Raw genomic sequence first — 22,195 nt, forward strand, 5'->3', positions numbered from 1 at the left:
GTGCTAAGTGTTTCATTTATTCGCATGACAGATGGACTTGTGTGTGAATCACTACTCATGAAACATGGGTGAATGGGTTTGATTAAAAAACTTCATAGTTAAATTTTAATAGCAACATCACAATAAAATACTTATATTAATTTAAATATTATTTTAGAATGGGCATAGATAATCTATCATAGATATTCAAATACAAAAATGTCAAATTAATTTGCCTGTGAAAGTTTAAATCCTTGAAATGCTAATTGTTGTTTATTGTCATTTTTTAATGCAAATGAAGAAACATATTAAGAACTCTTGCAAATTTGTTAATGCATTACTATATTGTACTCCTTTTCAACATCTTTGAAAAAATTAATTGGAAAATATACATACAATGGTGGGAATGGCAAGCTATCAACTATTCTTTAATCTCTCCCTTATCTCTATCTCATCATCTATGTATATCTCCCTACCTATCTCCATGGTTCAATTATCAACTCTACATTGATCTTTCTATCTACTTTAAACAAAGTACACTATTGAGAGGAACTTTGACCCAATGAAACTCTTATTAGTTCTTGTCATAGGCAGGTTAAGCCTGCCTTACCTTCACTTGATCCTGATCCTAATAAATATAGGGTGTAGGGGGTAGGGGGTAGGGCAACCGAGTGCCCTCCTTTTAGATTATTCCACCCCTACTATTCTAAGGGAGGGTGCAAAACCTTACTTGCATGACCCATCTAGCCTTGGTCGCCATGCGAATAGTATGGGCTGCGGGCTACCCCTACTATTTATAAGGGTAAGGGCAATGGGTGGGCAACACTAGCTTGTTCTCGCACCAACCCCTGATGTAGGCCATCTCGTATAACTGCTTCTCCCACTCCCCCCTACTATTCTATGGCTTCTTGATGCTACATCCATTAGATGCAATAGTAATTTCTAAATAACCAATCAAAATGAATAATTTTTATAACATATGTCTATAAACCATAGTTTTAAAATTTCCATCTATTTAAATGATTTAAAAATAATAATTTATCTCTTTTTTCATTACCTTAGAGCAATAATAGTAAGGAGTAACATTATTTTAATTCACAAAAACAAACATATTTTTTATACTCCACTTGTAATGCACTAATCATAGGTTATGCATTAATTATAGCTTGTGTCATCTTTATTTCTAGAGATCTTCCATGGAACATTTAATTAAATATGAAGATTAAATGGTAATTATAGCAATGCCATGACATATTGAATTTTTTTTAATTCAACAAATAAAATTTAAATCTTAATATTTTTCAATATAGTTTATTTTATTTTTAGTATTTTATATATTAATATGTTCAATTTTGTACTTTAGATTTTCAATAGCAACAATTTAATATCAATATATTAGATTTATTTTATTTATAATTAATAATTTATTAAATCTTATTTATGAAGTTTATAAAAACTTGAAGACTTAAGCTTTTACATTAAAAAATCAAAGACACTAAAATTTAAATTTAGCAATTTCTATATTTGAGATTTTATTTGTAAATTTAGTTTAGCAATTCACATATAGCATTATGAATATAGAATGATTATATAAAGAATTCTTCCAAATTTCTTTTGCCTTTTATATTTATTAATTTGGAAGAACTAGACTTAAATATTTAATTCAATATAAATATTTAACATTCTTTCTTCTCTCCCTCTACCTTCATCCCCACTTTTATACTCTTAAAATTTTCATCCCCACTTTTATACTCTTAAAATTATCCACAAAGAACATGACGGTTTTTCATTTTGGTATTCTATGAGTTCATTATTAATGATTAATCTAATCATTCTGACATTGTATTCATACACAATATTTTTGTAGATAAGAATATTAAAGCTTAGTTTTAACTCTTCTAGAATGGTTCATGAACTATGTGAATTATCCATTTTCATCTATTCTTGCATTGTTTTCTTTTAGCTTATTTAATTTTTATATTTATTCTAATATAAGGTGAATTTGGTGCTCATATACTATGGCACCACCTCCTCTCATACAAGTAAGCTAGCTTTACACTATTTAGACAATAGCAAGTCACTCGCATTAAGATTCAACATAGACTGTCATGCAATTATCAATGTCATTGATAAAATATTTGAATTGAGATTCTAATTGCATACATTGTAGAAATGTAGTATTGTAATGTATGTTGAATTCTAGATAACTAGTAGTTTTTTAGCATCTAAAACTCTTTTGTCATTTAACATGTCTTGAATGGGAACATTGCTAGAAAAATGAGTTTTATTTATTTAGTTGTGGTGTAATTTATTTATAACAACTGTAAAATTTTAAATTTAGACATCAAAAGCGTTTATTTACATCTTACTAATCATAATGAGGAAAAAACATTACGTTACCTTTAAGAATTAGTATGCCAACCTTCTATTTCTATTAAACTAAAATATTATTTTAAAAAATTGCATTTTTAAGTTTCTTTATCATCAGTTGAATAAATGACAATTGATTACAAATACTTTCATTTGGTGAATCATTTGCAAAAGTGACTAATATTACCAATCAAATTCATTATACTTATGTCTTACCAAACATTAATTCCAAACTCGTTCTACTTAATCCTACCCTTTTTCTTATCCCCCACCATATTCAATTCTACTTTTATATAGTATAAGCTAAAAATGCAAATGGCATGAACTATGACGCTTGGGTCTCTTGTTTTAAGGTGTTGGCTAATCTCCACACAAAATGCACCAAAGACAAAAAAAAGTCAAACATGATTGTTTTTCGGGTTCACGAAAACATAACAAATTTTTCCCAAAAAAATTGTTGTTTTCGATCGCAAAATGTACAGATCATGAAGATCAAATGCTGAAAATTTCAAAAAAAATCAGTGTGTTTTCATTTTTTTGAAATTTAGCCAATGATTCAATTTCTAAGAAGGATAGTCTCGTCCTTGTTTTAATACCCCACTAGGGTATATAATCATAGCTAGATACATTTCAAATTACCTATCCTACTATGGTGATGGATGAGATTAATATATAATGGCAACAGATTCTAGTGCGGCTTTCACCGCCTCAAACCCCATTCCAAAAGAATTATTGGCATGTGATGATGAGCGGCGACCGTCAACGACAGCTATTTTGAACCGGGCCCTTTTTGCGACTTTCACCAAAATAGGCCACCTCGTTTTGTTTTTTTAATACAATTTGTCCAAGTTGAAGAACCACTACCATCTTTCATGGGGCCCGCCCAACGTGGGTTTGGTGTCCACAGTCGCACTCACGTGATACGAAATGAGGGAGGAGACCGAGATTATTCAAACCAATGCAAGAAGAGATTACGCCAACTTTAGCCATTCAAATTCAATGTGCGTTTTAAAAGCTAAGAGCTCTATTGCCCCCGGTTTTAGATTTAAGAATCATTGAGCTATGAATTAAATTGTACTGCAAAACTTTTTATTTGTATCTGCTACTTATCGATTTAATAGGAATCAAATTGTGTATTCTACAAAAAAAAAAATGTATAATCCAAGTGAGCATCGATTTCATGCGAATATTTTAGAAGTCAAAGACAATCAAGTAGTAATGAATCATTGCAAGTGGCAAATAATATACATAATAATAAAGTTTAAAAGTTAGGGGTTAGAAAGGAGGGTCCACTATGAGCAATGATGAACCATTACAAAGTGACAGCAAAAATGAAAAATAAATTAATTAATAATCAATATAAGGTGTACAATGATCAATGATGAACCACTGTAAACTCTAGTTAAAAAATAAAATAAGTTAAGGGGTCTGGAATCTTAAAATTATTGTTACAGTCCTGGTTAGGACGAGAGACGAGACGATATCCAGACAACTTATTTCGATTGCAGACATTTGCTTATATATCAAATTCTTAGAAATTTAGGTTTAAAATAAAAAATGAAATAATTCTTAAATGATTGAAATACAATAATATTTTGTAAATTTTAAATTTATTTAAAAATGTCATTTATTATATATCTTGTTTGTTAAGTATGACATAACTATTGCAATCAGAGTTTAAACTCATGTCAAACTCTTTTGATGCAGCTACACTTCAAATGATACACAATTACACTAACCACAAATGTTGGAGATAATTCACATTGTAAACATGGCCTATATTCAATGACTCTTTGGTATTTCATTTATCTCTACAGATTCATCTGTATAACTACTTATAAAATATAGATCAATAAATTTGACTAAAAACTACACAGCTAAATCCAAATACACTATCATAACTTATATAAAACACTTTTCCTAAATTTTGAAGCCTGAAGGTAATTAATAAAGCAAAGCAAAGGTTCAGACTACGTCCAAAATACTAATAAAAAATAGTTCAGAGTGGTAACGAATGCAGAGTAAGTTCAAAGTCCATAATTAAAATAAACAAAATTAGAATTCCGGGAGTCCAAAAAAGCTATATCAAATAAACAAAGTTGAGAGTGCATCAAGGATAGCGAAAACATGAACTTACAGTTGCTCCAGGTTTGTCAAATCTCCAAGCTGTGCGGGCAATGTTCCTGATAAACTATTCGTACTAACACTCCTATGCCGCATGCACACAAAACACACAATGATAGAATCAAAATAAATATACAGCTAATTTCTATTTAAGTGGCCAAGAAATAGATGAAAAAATCTACAGAGAAGAAGAAAAAATTACAGGGATATCAACTTGGTAAGATTCCCCAATTCCTTGGGAACTTCACCAGTTAAACGATTTTGCCCAAACGACCTGTCATATCAGAGAAATTACAACTAATTAAATTATTGACGCACAGAACATATTGAACAAAGCAATGCAGAATTGTTAGGGGAAAAGTTACTGGTCGCTTACAGGTACTCAAGTCGTTGTAATGAGCCTAAAGCAGCAGGGATCGATCCGCTCAGAAAATTGTACCTCAGGTCACTGTTCGAAAATTTATACAATTTCGTAAACTAGTTACAAAATCTTATTTTCATCACTCCAAACGATTTAATTCGGCAGAAAAATGGACATTTGAAGTTTAGTAGCACTCACAGGCTTTGCAAGTAGGTAAGATTAGCCAATTCAGGTGGAACAATCCCTTGCAATTCTTCATACAGCACTATTCTGCAATATAACACGGTAAATATATATGTGGCATTCAATAAATGAGGGAAAAAAGGCGATTTTTAAAGCGAGAGGTGCTTACAGCTTAACGACATGGCAAGTGGTATTTCGGTCAAAAACACAGCTGCACTTGACCCCCATCGGCCCGTCTGTGTCAGAAAGAGTATACCAGTTTGGATCGTCATTGTTGCACGGATCCAGACTGAAATCCCATTTTGATATCTTCATTTTGGTCGCAATTACTTTGAGTGCCTCAACTATATATACAACCCAAACAAACAATTAGCTAAAACACATTATTTAGTCTGTAACGAATCCCTATTAATTTAGTTTGAAAAACCGATTCAAATTGAGATCTTACCTTCTTTCGGATCGGTGGTTTTAGCAGCATCACTGAACTGGGGAAAGAAGCAGCAGTAGACGATAAGGCGGAAGAATATTGCAGAAGAGACCAGTGAATAACATTTCTTGTGGCTGCCCATGAGAGAAGCTTCAACATTCAACTACGCCCAAGACCGAAACGATCTGAAGGACTATAATAGTTACAAAGCCCACCGTCTGAGACAGTGCTTCACATTAACTACCAATTTCGGCAAATAATTTATTTATTTTGTCGTCTATTGGCCAGTGACAATTAAATATTGTCACGCATGCATGAGGTGGCGTTCTTATCTCTGGCCGTCTTGTCCACGGCATATAAAAGTCCGCGTTGTTACAATTGCTTTCATCTCTGCAACAGACTCGTCAGAAAAAAGATGTTTGTCAGAAACTTGGGGAGCATAACTTTCAGGCTGTTAAACTTTCCTGCATCTGCTTGAAAAGAACTTGTCTGCAGTAAGCAGTTAAATAATCCAAACGAGGTTACCATGGTATGATGGTAGGAATAGTCTTCTCTTTTGAATATTAGTTTTTCTGAAGTGGGTTGGTGTGGGTGGTGTGGGTAATTTGGGATCAAAGTTTCTTTTTTATGATGGATTATAGAATGTGATCCGAAATATTGATGTAAAAAATCAAATACAATCAAATTTAAAAATAAATTTTATAAAGAAAACTTTCTATTATAGACTTATATTTAGATTGGTTTACTTCAAGAGTTTTAACTAACTTACTACCTGATTTTATAGGAGTACTGAGTAGATAAAAAAAAATCAACCATTTTAAATTTCTTGAGCATCTCTGTTACATATTTGACCTGAGTTCGAAACAAATCATGCTCCAACTGAACAACTTGAAGACCAAGAAAGAATGTTAACTCTCCTAATAGAGACATTTCAAATTGTTATTCTATGATATGCTCAAAATGTTTAGATTACTACAAAAAATGATGTCATCTATATATACCTCAACAAGAATGTCATTACCTTCAAACCTTGTATACAAGGTTTGTCCACTCCACTCCTAATGAATTCATTTTCTATTAAGTGGGCATCCAACCTAGAGTACCAAGCACTAGGAGCTTGTTTTGAGCCATATAACCTATAAACATGATAAGGTTTTCCTATTGATTCAAAACCTTCAAGCTATTCCATATAGATTTCTCCATCAAGATAACCATTCAAAAATGCAATATTAACATCCATTTGATAGACTTTAAATTTTTTGTAACAAGAATAAGCTAAAAGTATTTTGAAAGATTTTAATCTTTCGGCAGGAGCATATGTTTCACCAAAGTCCATTCCTTCTTGTTTTGCATAACCTTTGTGATGCAGTGCAAGGCCCCAACAAATAACTGCATAGTAGAAACACAACACAAAATACAAGATCTGACTCTTAACTCAATTCTTTATTCATAAAACAACTAATTACATGCAAGGTGCCGGGCAATAAGGCTTTCCTAGTTACGACCAATTACAAGGCAAGTAATATTTTTGCAAGATCCTCTTGATCTAACCCAAACCCTAGCTAGCCAGATCTATAACACAAAAAAACTTTGGTACAAACCTCCAACAAGATCTAAACTTGTGCTCTCAAGCCACCAAACAATCTCCTTGTTTTCCTAAGCCACAACTACTAGTTTTGCTAACAAACTCAGCTCTCTCAGCTGCTCCTTGTTCTCCATGCTAGATGAATAATCATTCAAGACTCTACAAACCCTCTATTTATACCCAACTAAGCCACAAATTGGCCTTTTAACAAATATTAAATACAAAATGCATTAGTTAGCTTACAACACCCATTAATGCACTTAGGATAAAGATCCAATGCCCATATAAGTCCATATATCCCTACGATCAATCAACATCAAAATCACATGCTTTAAATATCCCAAGTCAGCCAAGAAAATCTTCAAGAAATCCATCCTGCAAGCCACATTGCTGAGCGTCAGCAAAAACAACAAACATTGTTAAGCTCCCACAAGCATTGTCGAGTTCCATAGGTGTCAGACAACCAAAAAACCAACACTTGTTGAGCATTGTAGTGAATGTCAAGCAACATAGTGAATAAGCTCCTTTAGTGACCAAGATCCTTTAGCAATCGAGCTCCTTCAGCGACCGAGCTCCTCGGTCAATACTGCATCTAGAACTACCCAATAACAACCGATTACCACTCCTTTGGTGATTGAGTCCTCAGCTCCAAAATTAAAATCCCTCCAACATGTAGGATTTCTAACTACCCTAGGATTCTCTTGCATCACATTGCATACAAAATATGCTTTATTTCTCACACCTTTACCTGCTTCATTAAGTTTATTCCTAAAAACCCATTTTCCACCTATTACATTTTTTTCATCAAATCTAGATTCTAGTTCCCACATCTTTTTTCTCAGTTTGGTTAATTTCATCTTTCATTCCATTTAACCAACATTCATCATGTAATGCTTTAGAAATTGTTTTCTTATAATTTTGTTACCAAACAATTGTGTTCAACCATTTGAGCTTGTTCTTCCTGTTTAGCACTTCTTTTGGTTATGACTCCTGCATCTTTATCCCCAATAACCAAGGTTTTTGTATGTCTCTTGGTAATAATCTAGGAGGATGTCTTTAGAGTTGTGTCCACTTTAGAAGCTTGAGGGATTCTCCCATTCACAAGTATCTTATGCTATGATTCATGGGCAATAGACTCATGAATAATAGATTTGGGAACCTTTCCAAGTTCTATAATAGATTCCTCTCAACATCTTGCACATGACTATGATTTAGAAGCACATTTTCATCAAATGTTATATTTATTGATTCAAAAGTTCTATTAAGCCTTCGAAAAAATACTTATAAACCTTGCTATGTGAGGAATAACCTAAAAAAGATACCTTCATCTAATTTAGACTAAAATTTGTCAACAATTTCATCATCCTTTTTGATAAAAAAATTTACTACAAAATATTTTGAAGTGTTTAATTGAATTAGATTTTCCATACCAAAGTTCATAAAGTGTAAAAGAGTTTCTTACTTTGAATTGAACTTGATTTAGAATATAGAAATCAATGTTCAAATAAATTCTTTCCAATATTGGTTAGTAGATTGGCCTCATTGAGCATTATTTGTGTCATTTCCTTAACAATTCTATTCTTTCATTCAACCACTACATTCTCTTAAGGTGTTCGCATAGTATAATATTATCTTTTAAATCCATATTTTTCACAATATTCACCAAAATATTGATAGATATATTGAACTCCATTATTTCACCTTAACATTTCAATTTTAGATTAGATTCTCATTCTAGGATTTTCCTAAAAATTTTGAATCTTTCAAAAGCCTCAAATTTGTGTTTAAGAAGACTAACCCAAACCATTATTATGTAATCATCAAACAACAACATAAAGTATTTCTCACCATTGATTGATTGAATGTGTCCTTGTTGGACCACATAAATCTATATGTACAAGTTCCAAAGGTATGGTGGAAGAATGTTCTTTATACTTACAAGAGACTTTAGATTTTAAATCTTTTATGCATTCATTGCAAATTGTGTTAGAAGGCTTACTAAGAACATGTAACCCTCTAACATTTTGATTCTTAGTGATTCAAACCATATTATCAAATTGACGTGTCCTAATCTTTTGTTCCATTGACAATTTTCTTCAACTTGACTCATAAGACACAAGCCAATATTATTTTCATAATCAATGGAATCAAGTAGATTGTAAAGATCACCACCACTTCTTAGACCAATAGATGCAGAAATATTATTTAATAGATTTATTAAGACCACCATACACCATTTGTGCCACAAGGGAAATCAAGTGGCAAACAACCTGGTGGTGTATGCATCTAGGATAGGGAGTACGATATTCTGACAATGGTTGTAACACTTGTTCAAAAAGAAAAGGTTTTAATATAATAATCCAAATTTGAGTAAGTATTTGGTGGGAGTTGGGTTTTGATGGCACTTTCCAAGGCGAGGGATTTTTTGATAGTGATTTTAAATTGTACACCTTTTTAATTAATATTTTTATAATAAGTCTTCATGATAGGAGTGAGTCTGTAACCCAAGGAAAGATATGGTGTCATTTGTTTTTATCCCAAATAATGGACCTTTAGACACTTTTAGGTTAAAAGTAGGTATATGTATTTTTAGGGATTCACTCAATATCCAATGAGGGATTTGTACCTCAGACAACTCAAAGGGAGGTTAGTTATTGAACCTACCCAAGAGGTATGAACTTTTGTGTCTTCTAGAAAGGGGTGTAATAGAGTTAGTAAGTAAATATTAATATGAAGACCAATGTGTTCACTAACAGATTTTTGGTGACTCTGTTGGGGAAATGAATTGAAGGCCAGTGTTATATATATTTCCTCAATTGTTTTGATATATTTTCATATGTAGGGTAGACAGCTCTATTAATTCATCATTCTAAAAGGAAAGGTTGTAAGGAAGATTAGGCCTAATCCCTCCATCATGGAAATCCATCAAACATATGACAAAGTATTGCACAATTTATGGGATAGGTGCAAAGAAAGTATCTCGTAGGCTATAAATAATAACATCATTTTGGAGGATGATCTTACATCTACCATCTTATGGAGAAGCCTCTGTAGATAATTCCATAAACTCAAAGATCATCAGGAGCATGATAGAAAAGTGGCAAGGATAAAAGAAGAACTGGAAATCAATGATTAAGAGCCTTCAGTAATATCATCTCACTTCATCTCTCACATTTATGTAATCTTTGATGATTATGGTAGCCCCCAAGAACCAATGGATAAAGATGATAAAGGTACATCAAAATCTTTCTTATCTCCTGATTTAGAAAGTTTCAGATTTGAAAATGACAACAATCAACTTGCTTTGCATAGTTCTAATTGTGAAAAATCTTAGAATAATGTGCAACTATATGTGCAATCTTTAATTTTTATTGAAAGGGTAAATGAAGTTGATTCTTCATATTTTGAAATCCATAATCAGCCTACAAAAGAATCTTCCTAGTTTGAAAATGAAGTTCATGGTAATTTGACAAGGTAAGACTACATGTTGAGAAAACTCCTAATGCCAAAACTCCTATTGATGAAAGAAATTATGAAGTAAAAACTCAACATGTAGATGACTTGGTTGAAACATGAAATGGCATTCTTCTTATTGAAGAAGAAGAAATCATGGGCATATTTTTGTCATCTCTCCAACTAGAAGACTTCTCTTAGAATGGCTTAGGTATCAACCCAAACCAAGCTGAAAATGAGATATTGTTGAATGAATAATCTTTTCATGTATGATTTTTTTGGTTTGGATTGTGAAAATAATGCTGAATTATGTGGTAATGCAATGGCAAAGAGGAGAGATGAAATATTTCCCATGTTTGACAATGACTTGATTCTTGATAGAGATGAAGTAAACTTTAATGAGAGATTTGATCCTATGATGGATGGATTATCTTTCTTTTCTAAAATTAGCCAAAATTCAAATGATTATGTAAAGAAAAATGATCTTGCAAGAAACAACCATGAGCAATGTATAACTGTTCTTGAAGAAGTTTCTAAACATTATTTTTTCTAGCTAGGAAGAAGATCTTGCCAAGGGGATATAGTAGAAGATAGACGATGTTATGATGAGTCCTGGTAATTTAGAAAATAATGGCGGTTTAAAATATATTTCTACATATCATTATTTTGATGTTCAAAATTGAAGAGATCACCAAAGAGCACTACTTTTGGGGTACTTCATTAAGGCATAATTCACTACTTCAAAAAGGATACTATTTATCCTAGCTAGTGGATGTCTTTTTGTAAGTTCTTCTTGCTTTTGGTTCTTGTGGTAAAGGTTTTTCCTACCTATGTACATACTATAAATATCATTTTGTTGTATGTAGTGGAAGTCAAAATAACACCCAAGCTTTGGGCTTGCCACTAGTTTGGGTGGTTTTGATGCAAGAGCATCTTGGGTTTCCTTGTAATCCTGCTCATTTTCATTCATTTTGCCAGTTATTGCCAAGTGCTAGTTGCTGTTGAGTTCTAGTTGCTGTCAAGTTCTAGTTTCTATAAATTTCCATTTGGTGTCGTGTTCTAGTTATTTCTGAGTGATAGTTAATGTTGAGTTCCAAGTACAACTGAGTTCCATTTGTTGCTAGGTTCCAGTTGCTATCGAGTTCTAGTGTTGACTGAGTTATCTAGTGTTGGCTAAGTGTTCCTTCAAGTACCAAGTGAACCTGCTATTTGCTAATGCTCGGTTCCTTCTTTAGTTGAGTTATCTATGTTTTGGCTCTTAATAGGAGCCAAATTTCATATTTAATTTGGATTGGGAATTTAATAATAGGATCTTGTTTAGGGATGAGTGTTGACAATTTTTGGGCTGACCTTTCTTTCATGTAATCATCTAGAATCTTTTGTAAGCTATTTTGGCGAGTATAAATAGAGTGCTTAGGCTTAGGTTAAAGGAAGAACTTAGAGGGTTTCAAAAGGGGCAGACATACATGTCTAGAAATGCAAATTTAAAGCTGGATCATGGATCTTGAATATATTTTGTACCTGGCCGTAACCTAGAAGGCCTTACATCTGAGCATTTATGCTGATAATTTCATGAATCAATAAAAGTATTTTGCTCTCTCTCTCTCTCTCTCTCTCTCTCTCTCTCCCCCCCCCCCCCCCCCCCCCCCTTCTCTCCCTCCCTCCCTCCCTCCTTGGTGTTGTTCTCTATTGTTTTCTTCTGTTGTGTTTACTCAGCAAGGTGGTCTAGATAGTTGGGTGTGCCCTTGTTCCTAGTTCTTCATCCTTCCTTGCACCAGGTGGTATCAAAGTGTGAGGTTCATCCTTGTGAAGATTGGATCATGTAGAGCCCTGATTTGAATTTGGTTGAAGGGTGGAAGATCTAAGGATTTGATCTATAACTTGCAGAGGGTTATGATCTTGTAGGAACCTGATTGTAAAGATGGTTCGAGGTAGATGAAATGTTGATAATGCCATATTGGATACATTGAGACAAATTGCAGCCAAATTAGATGATGTGGAGACAACCCAAAGGAGAGGAGCACATCTTGATGATGTGAGAGATAATGAAGAAAAAGCAAGAACCCTAATCCAAAACTTGAAGAAGATCAAGATGAGGAAAGATTGTTAAGAGTATTGTCTAGGGCACATTCAAAGCTTATTCTAGAAGTTGTTCCTTATGATGGAAAATTGGACACCAATGCTGTGTTGGATTGGATCTTTGATATGGAGAAGTTCTTTGAGTTTGAAAAAACTCCTGATAATAGGAAGGCGAAATTTATCATTGCTAGGATGAAAGGTCATGCTAAACTATGGCGGGAGCATTTGCAAATTGATAGACAAAAGCAAGGCAAGGAGAAGATCAGAAGTTGGATCAAGATGGTGAACAAGGTGAAGAAAAAATACCTTCCTATTGATTACCAAGTTAGCTTGTTGAGAAAGATGCAAAATTCGAGTCAAAGAGACATGAATGTGAAGGAGTTTATTGAGGAATTCTATAGATTGGACACTAGATCTAGACATGTGGATGATGATGTTGAGAAAATTGAAAGGTATCTAAATGGATTGAGATCTGGAATCCAAGATGAGATAATTTTTGTGAAATTGGAAAGTGTGGAAGGAGAATACCAATATGCTTTGAAAGATAGGGAGATCTTGACAAAGAAGCATGAACAAAGAAAAAGAGGTAGAGGTGGTATATTCCAAAGAGACATAGGTATATCTTATGGTGAAGGTGGTAGATCTAACAATTCTATGAAAGATAAGGAAAAAATTGAATGGAAAAGTGACGACAAAAAAAGATGGAATGGAAAGGAGGTAATTCTTACTAAGGAGGTACTAGTTCCTATAGAGGAAGAGGTAAGTCTTATTCTAGAGGTGGCTTTCATGGTAATTCTTTTAGATTTGTTAAAGAAAGGCATAGATCCTTTGAATGTAGATCCCCTAAAAATGGGCAAGGTAACAAAAATGCTATGATTCAAGGAGACATTGAGGGTTCATCAAGTGGACCTAAGGCTAGAGAAAATCTGATGGTGAGAAGAACCTTGTGTAATAAGGGAATTGATGAGGATCCTGTCTTAAGGAGAAGTCTTTTCAAAACTAGATGTTAGATGGCTAAAAAATGTTTTAAAGTGATCATTAATAGTGGAAGTTTAACAAATTTGGCATCAGAAGAGCTAGTTACAAAGTTTCAGTTGTAGAGGCTAAGGCATCCTAAAATCAAGGATGAGCATAAGATATTGGTAAGTTGATGCAAGAGCATCCTAGGCTTGCCTGCAATCTTGCATGTTTGGAGGGATTTTGGTTAAGTATTGAGGAGCATCGAGCTTGGATTTTGGTGGAGTTATGATTTCATGGTTAGGTATGTGTTGGAGATATATTGGGAAACCTTTCCTCATGATTTCATAGAGATTAGATGGATTGAGTTGAAGTTTGAGTTGTTTTACCTTGCTGCTAGAATTACATTTTTCTGGTTTTTGGGTGCCTATTGCAGACCATGTAACTAATTTTTCACAATGAGTTAGAGCTTGCACACTTCAAGGATTTAAGAGGACCTAGAGTAATTGTTTTTATCTAAGGAAAAAGTTCTAATTCCTTATAAGTTGGTAGATATGGAAATTCTCCTAGAGTATCAATTTCTGGTAGTTTTATGTGACAGTTTTCTGTGCATGACTTTCGGGATGGATATGTACTTTTTCTTGGGGAATCATCCTTTCCAAATTTAAAGGGTTGTAGAAAACCTAAATTACTACCTATGGTTTTTTTTTCTAATTCAATTAGAGCTAGGAGATATCAAGATTTTTCTTCGATATCAATTTTTTGGACATTTAATTGTTGTTGCAGGCTGACTTGTGGCATTTAATTTATGCATGGGTATTTAATTTGTGTTCTAGGCCAAATTGTGGCTTAGATTAGTATAAGTAGGGGTCTTGTGGGGTATTTTAGTCATTTTGAGTTGGAGGGAATGAAGGATAGATGCAAGTTTGAAGAGCTAGAGCTACAACTTAGGAATTAGAGGGTTGCTTGGTGGACCTGAGGGTACAAGCCTGGATTCTTCTTGGTGTTCTTATCTAGTTGTGTATTTGTACTAGATGAGATTGGTTTTGTAAGTTGGATCTTGCAGAATTAATTTTGTAATTGCTTTTTGTATTTGGCCCTAACCCAGAAGGCTTTACAGCCAGGCATATTGCATGTAATCAGTTATATTTTATGAACAAATTATTGTATTTGGTATTAGATCTTGCATTATTGTTTCTTGTTGTTTTTTTTCTGTTGTGTGGTTATATAGATGGGGGCTAGGAAATCTCCTTTGGGGATACTCCTACCTTGCACTGTGATTCGAAGGACCTAAAGTACTACCTACGGTTTGAAGCACAATTTCTAATTCAATCGAAGCTAGGATATATCACAATTTTGTTCGAATATCAATTGTTGAACATTTAATTGTTGTTGTAGGCTAACTTGTGGAATTTAATTTATGTATGGGCATTTAATTTGTGTTCTAGACCAACTTGTGGCTTAGATTGATATAAGTAGGGGTCTTATGGAGTCTTTTAGTCATTTTGAGTTGGAGGGAATGAAGGATAGATGTGAGTTTGAAGAGCTAGAGTTGCGACTTAGGAACTAGAGGATTGCTTGGTGGACTTAAGGGTACAAGTGTGGATTCTTTTTTGTGTTTTTATCTAGTTGTGTATCTGGCCTAGTTGAGATTGGTTTTGTAAGTTGGATCTTGTTGGATCTTGTAGAACTAATTTTTTAATTGTTGTTTATATTTGGCCCTAACCCAGAAGGCCTGATAGCCGGGCATATTGAATGTAATTAGTTCTATTTTATGAAAAAATTATTGTATTTGGTATCATATCTTGCATTATTGTTTCTTGTTGTTGTGTTTCCACTGTGTGGTTATATAGTTGGGGGCTAGGACATCTCCTTTGGGGATAGTCCTACCTTGTACTATGTCAAATGGTATCAGAGAAAAGGTTGTTCTTGAGTGTGTTGATAGATTGTCGAAGCTAAGGTAGTTTACACCAGGATTTGCAAAGAAGGTTGGTCTTGTGGTTATTTGATCTTCTAGATTAATGGATTTGTTGCTTAGGGTTTGCTAAAATTTTGGAAGATGCCTCAAAGAATATTGGACGTAAGGGAAATTGATGATCTTTGTGATGTTGTGGAAGAATGGATCTCAGAGAAGATGAGAGCTTAATTTAGATATGAGATTGCATTGATGAAGAGCGACATGATTGCTGAAATTGTAAGTGCTTTAGGTGGTGTACCTAGGCATGTGGGTATTGAAGGTAGCTATGAGGAATTTGTTGAAGACTTTGAAGTTTTTGGATCGAGTGGTGAGGACAGAACTAATCATGTGGAGAGACCTATTGAAATTAGGGCTGGTTAGTTTGCTCGACTTGGATCTTAGTTGAAGCTGAAGCATAAGATGGAGGTTTCTAATTTCTCAGGTGCTTTGAATCTTGAAGACCTGATTGATTGGATTGGTGAATTGGAAGACTACTTTCAGCTTGAGGATATTGAGGACCCATTCAGAGTAAGATTGGCACAAACCAAGTTCAAGGGACATGATGTTCTTTGGTGGAAAGTACTACAAAGTGATAGAGAAGAGGAAGGTGAAATTAAGATAACTAGATGGAAGTTGATGGTGACTAAGTTGAAGGCTAAGTTCATTCCTAGTGATTATGAACTTGAGTTGTTTAAGAAGTTGGAGAATCTGAAGTAGAAGGATATGACTATGAAAGATTATATTAAAGAGTTCTACAAGTTGACTATTCGGTCTGTGCATAAAGAATTGTCAAAAGAGAAGGTAACTCAGTATATTAATGGTTTGGGAATCAATATTCATGATGAGGTTGGTATGCTGAATATTTTTTCAGTTGAAGATGCTTATCAGTATGCTTTAAGAGCATATGAGAAGCTAAAGAGGAAGAATCAAGGTCATTCCTAAGGGAAGGAGAAGTAGGATAGTTTAGCACAAGCTAAAACAAAAGTAGAAGGTGAATAGAAACCTGTTGAACAAAAAAGAAGGATAGGTGGAGGTGGGTTTAGAGGTAATTTTTTCAAGTGTGGTTGAGAAGGGCATAGATCTTTTGAATGTTTGATTGGTAGGAAAATTGTTGTTGTGAATGAGGTTGAAGTGCAGGATAGTCAGCCTAAGCAAGGAAAAATTTTGGTGGCTCAATGAGTACTGGTTGGTGAGAGGGCATTGGATTCTTGTTAGAGGACTAGTTGTTCAAGACTTGTTTTAATTCAAGTGGAAAAATTTGCAAGGTGATTGGTGATGGTGGTAGTACTGATAACCTTGTTGCTGAAGAGATGGTTCAGAAACTTGGTTTGAAGATAGTGAGACATCCTTATCCTTATAGGATTGGCTGGTTGCAAGGTGAGCATTCTTTGGAAGTGAGAGAGTAGTGCCTTATTGATTTCTAGATTAGGTAGCATAAGGATAAAGTGTTGTGTGATATTGTGGACATGAATAGTTGTCATGTGTTGCTTGGTAGACCTTGGCAGTATGATTGCAGGACTATGCATGATTGTTTCAAGAATGTGTTTACTGTTGAGAAGCTCAAGAAGTTTTACCTAATTCCTTTGTAGAATGAAGAGCTCAGTAGGAGAAAATTGAGTATTGGTAGTCGAGTTGAGTTGACAAATTTTGAGAAGATTGGAGATAAGCATGGAAAGCAGACCTATGGAACACCTATGATGGATGTGAAGAAGAAGAAGAAAAATAAGGGAAAGAGCATACAAGTTGAAGAATTGGAGGATATGTATGTGAAGAACCAATTTGGGATTTATGTGTTGAATCCCATAAGATGTTCTTCTAGTTACTAGAACATATTTTTGAACTTGGGGTGTCTAATGCAAGAGCATCCTAGGCTTGCATGCAATCTTCCATGTTTGGAGGGATTTTGCTTAAGTGTTGAGTTGTATCAAGCGTGGATTTTGGTGGAGTTATGATTTTATGGTCAGGAATGTGTTTCAGATACATTGGGGAACCTTTCCTCATGATTTCATAGAGATTGGATGGATTGAGTTGAAGTTTGAGTTGTTTTACCTTGCTGCTGGAACTGCATTTTTCTAGTTTCTGGGTGCTTGTTTTAGATCATGTAACTAATTTTACACAATGAGTTAGAGGATACGCACTTTAGGGATTGAAGAGTACTAGAGTAATTCCTTGTATCCAAGGCTAAAGTTCTAATTCCTTATAATTTTGGATATATGGAAATTCTCCTAGAGTATCAATTTTTGGAAATTTTGCATGATAGTTTTCTGTATGTGACTTTTGGGATGGATGCACACTTTTCCTTGCATAATCAGCCTTTTAAAATTTAAGGGGTTGTAGAGGACCTAAATTAATACCTATGGTTCAAAGCATGAGTCCTAATTCAATTGGAGCTAGGATATATCATGATTTTTCTTGGATATCAATTTTTGGATATTTATTTGTTGTTGTAGGCCGACTTGTGGCATTTAATTTATGTATGGGTATTTAATTTGTGTTCTAGGCCAAATTGTGGCTTAGATTGGTATAATTAGGGGTCTTGTGGAGTCTTTTAGTCATTTTGAGTTGGAAGTAATGAAGGATAGATGCGAGGTTGAAAAGCTAGAGCTACGACTTAGGAACTAGAGGATTGCTTGGTGGACCTGAGGGTACAAGTGTGGATTCTTCTTGGTGTTCTTATCCAGTTGTGTATCTAGACTAGATGAGATTGGTTTTTTAAGTTGGATCTTTGTTAGATCTTGCATAACTAATTTTTTAATTGTTGTTTGTATTTGGCCCTAACCCAAAAGGCCTTACGGCCAGGCATATTGCAATTAATTAGTTATATTTTATGAACAAATTATTGTATTTGGTATCAGATCTTGCATTATTGTTTCTTTTTATTGTGTTTCCACTGCGTGGTTACATAACTAGGGGTTAGGACATCTCCTTTGGGGATATTCCTTCCTTGCACTGTATCATAAGTGAAAAATGTATTGTGAAGTTCAAAATTAGACATTACTTTGATGAAGTTTTGTGTGATGTTATGCCTATGGATTATTGTCATATTCTGCTAGGTAGACCTTGGTAATATGATAGATATGTTATACATGATGGAAGATTGAATCAATATACTCTTTGGGTGAATGGAAAGAAACAAGTATTATTGCCTTTGATTAAAAATATAGAAGAGATAAATTGTACTACTGTGAGATTTTGCATGGTTAATGGGAAAAAAATTGAAAAAGAAATGAAAAGGAACCAAGTTTATTTTTCTATAATTCCTAGAGGACCAATTTTTGGTGGTAATGACCAAGTGATAGTACATAAACTGGTCTAGTAGAAACAAAAAACTTGTTGAATGAGAATAAAGAGATTGTTGCAAAAGATATACCTGATGGTTTACTACTAGTAAGGAGTATAAGTCATTTTATGGATTTGATTCCTGGAGCCATATTTTTGAACAAAGCACCATGTAGATTGGCACCTACAAAGAATGAAGAACTTAATAGACAAGTGCACAAGTTGTTGCAGAAAGGTTTGATCAAAGAAATCTTGAGACCATGTGTTGTACTAGGTGTATTGGCACCTAAAATGAATGCAGAATGGAGAATGTGGACTGATTCCAGAGCTATTAACAAGATCAAAGTGAAATATGAATTTGCTATATCAAAGATGGATGACATAATGAATTGTTTGAGTAGAGAAAAGTAGTTTACAAAGATTGATTTAAAGAGTGGTTATCATCATAATCGAATCAGATAAGGTGATGAATGGAAGACTACTTTCAAGATAAAATATGGTTTGTATGAATGGTTGGTAATGCCATTTGGTTTGAGTAATGCACCTAGTACTTTCATGAGGTTGATAAATGAAGTTCTCAAAAGATTTTTGGGTAAGTTTGTGATTGTTTATTTGGATGATATTCTAATATTCACTAAGACTAAGGAAGAGAATCTTGAGGATGTTAGACAAGTATTATAGAGATTGAAGGAGGAGAAGTTGATGATCAACTTGAAGAAGTGTTCTTTTATGCAAGAGGAGATTGTGTATTTGGGATTTGTGATTTGTGATTTATGATTTCAGTTGATGGTTTGAGAATGGATCCTAAGAAGGGTAAAGCAATTTTGGAATGGTATACACTTAAGAATGTGGGTGAGGTAAGATCATTTAATGGTTTGGCTAGCTTTTACATGAAGTTTTAAAGGAATTTCAGTTCTATTTGTAATGCTATGACTAAGGCAATGAGAGGAGATAAAAATGAATTCAAGTGGACACATGGAGTCGATAAGAGTTTTGAGACTTTGAAACAAAAGGTTGTTGAGTTACCTATATTGGTTTTTCTTAATTTCAATAAGGTATTTCAAGTTGAATGTCGTGCAAGTGGTAGTGCAATAGGAGTTGTTTTGAGTCAAGAAGGTAAACCTGTTGCATTATTTAGTGAGAAGTTGAATGATGCTAAAGGGAAGTATTATGTGTATGATCAAGAGTTTTATGCTATTGTTCAAACCTTGAAGAAGTGGAGACATTATTTGATTCCAAAGGAATTTATGTTGTATATGGAGCATAAAGCTTTATAGTACTTGGGAAGTCAACATAAATTGAATCAAAGACATATGAAGTGGGTTGAGTACTTGCAAAGTTTCACATTTGTGACCAAGCATAAAAGTGGAGTTACTAATAGAGTTGTTGATGCATTGAGAAGAAACATTCTTTAATGACTGAGATGAAGGTTGAAGTTCTTGATTTTTATTAAATGAAAGTGTTGTATGCTATTGATCCAAGTTTTTCTAAGGCATGGAGAGAGTGTAGAGCACCAAATCTATCAAATCACATGAGGGGTAAGTGCACCAAGTTGTGGTGCCAAAAGTGGGGTATAAGTGGACGCCTTTTTTCTAAAATTAGTAATTTTTGAACTCCAACAAGAATTTGAAGATAGTTACGCTCAAAATTTTAAGATATGACAAAAACAAAAGTAGTAGTCCTTTGAATCTAGTTTCTAAACTACTAATTTCTTTTTAAAATGGTTTAGTTTTAGGTCCTCAAAAAAGGGGTCCACAGAAAGTGATACTATTTATTTAAAAAAAATATAATACTATAAAAAGTGTGCCCCCCCTAGAATTTGAAATTTTTTTTGAAATTATTTAATCACTCTGGTAAAAAGTTACCTAACACTATGTAGTTTATCCCAATTTTATAATGTCTATTTTTTAAAATGATTTTTTTAATTAGATACATCTCAAAAACATGAAATATCTATGTGCTCCCCCTAGAAATGATTGAAAACTAGTCTAAAATCAAAACTTCTTTTTTTCAAAGTCTGTAGAATGGAGTCTAATTTCTAAAAAACTAAGTTGTTGCAAAATTTGATCAATGAGCTAAAAGCTACAACATAATTAGTACGTGTTGGTTTTTGACAAAAAATGGACATAAATTCAAAATAAATTATAGCTGAAAGGCTTGAAATAGTTGAAATTAAAAATAAATTATATGGTTATATAACTAACACAGAGACCTACAATGTCATGTAACCTGATTTTATCAATGCTCAACCACGAGGAAACTTGAAGGACAACACACAAGAAAAATCAATCATTTTTTTAATGTTTGTAGAAAAACACATCTTAGACTAGTGTAGAGACTCCAAACCTTTGGGATGGATCTACAAGGCAAAACCAAGCCTAAGGCTTGGTAGAATCCAAAGCTTTAAGTGGTGTGTGCACACTATATTTAAAGCTTTTTAAAATTTGGATGTTAATAGCACATGCACACTTTAGTGCATATGTGTTTTAGTGCACATGCACTATTAAGACCTCAATTAGAGAGGGAAGGAGAGAGGAAGAGAGGGTAGAGAATGAGAGAGGTTAGAATATGGGAAGAGAGTAGGAGGTGGGATAGGGAGAGAGGGAGGGAGGGACGAAGAGAGAGAGAGAGAGAGAGAGAGAGAGAGTAGGGAAGGTGGGATAGGGAGAGAGGGATAGAGAGAGAGAGAGAGAAAGAGATAGTAGCGGATGGGAAAGAAAGAGAGAGAGTAGAGGATGGGAGAGAGAGAGAGTAGGGGATGAGAGAGAAAGAGAGAGAGTAGGGAGATAGAGAGAGAGGGATGGGAGTGTGTGTGTGTTTGTGAGAGAGTAGGGGATGGGAGAGAGAATGAGATTGACAAAGAGTAGGGGGTGGGAGAGAGAGAGAGTAGGGGATGGGGGGGAGAGAGAGAGAGAGAGAGAGAGAGAGAGAGAGAGAGAGAGAGAGAGAGAGAGTAGGGGATGGGAGAGGGGAGAGAGAGAGAGAAAGAGAGAGAGAGGAAGTGAGAGAGAGAGTGGGGGTGGAAGAGAGAGAGAGAGTAGGGGATGGGAGAGAGAGTAAAAGTAGATGGGAAAGAGAGAGAGTAGAGAGGGAGAGTGAGAGAGAGAATAGGTGGTGGGAGAGGGAGTGGGAGAGGGAGAGCAAGAGAGAGGAAGGATGGGAGTGTGTGTAAGAGAGAGAGAGAGTAGGGGATGGGAGAGAGAGAGTAGGTGGTGGGAGAGGGAGTGGGAGAGAGAGAAAGAAAGAGAGAGGGGGAATGGGAGAGAGAGAAAGAGAAAGAGAGAGGGGGGAATGGGAGTGAGAGAGAGGGTAGGGGATGGGAGAGGAGAGAGAGTAGCCCAAGAGAGAGAGAGTAGGGGATGAGAGAGAGAGATTGAGAGAGAGTAGGGGGTGGGAGAATGAGAGAGAGAATAGGGGATGGGAGAGAGAGTGAGAGAGAGA

At 34.5% G+C, this 22,195-nt stretch overlaps 1 protein-coding gene across 1 annotated transcript in view; it reads right to left on the reverse strand.

The window, feature by feature from the left end:
• LOC149537313 (putative LRR receptor-like serine/threonine-protein kinase At1g56140) overlaps window positions 1-5,688 on the reverse strand; it is a 212,637-nt gene extending 206,949 nt beyond the window's left edge. Inside the window, exons 1-6 of the mRNA XM_089802826.1 lie at window positions 5,466-5,688; window positions 5,187-5,361; window positions 5,033-5,104; window positions 4,850-4,921; window positions 4,676-4,747; window positions 4,487-4,558 (exon numbers count right to left, since the gene is read on the reverse strand). Coding sequence (XP_089658952.1) covers window positions 4,487-4,558; window positions 4,676-4,747; window positions 4,850-4,921; window positions 5,033-5,104; window positions 5,187-5,361; window positions 5,466-5,586 — 584 coding nt within the window. The 5' untranslated portion in view covers window positions 5,587-5,688. The remainder of the gene's footprint in view (window positions 1-4,486; window positions 4,559-4,675; window positions 4,748-4,849; window positions 4,922-5,032; window positions 5,105-5,186; window positions 5,362-5,465) is intronic.
• Between the last annotated feature and the right edge of the window lie 16,507 nt (window positions 5,689-22,195).

This window comes from Cupressus sempervirens, chromosome 9 (assembly GCF_028749045.1).
Source record: "Cupressus sempervirens isolate cs-2001-9-10 chromosome 9, ASM2874904v1, whole genome shotgun sequence".
Classification (NCBI taxonomy): Eukaryota; Viridiplantae; Streptophyta; class Pinopsida; order Cupressales; family Cupressaceae; genus Cupressus; species Cupressus sempervirens.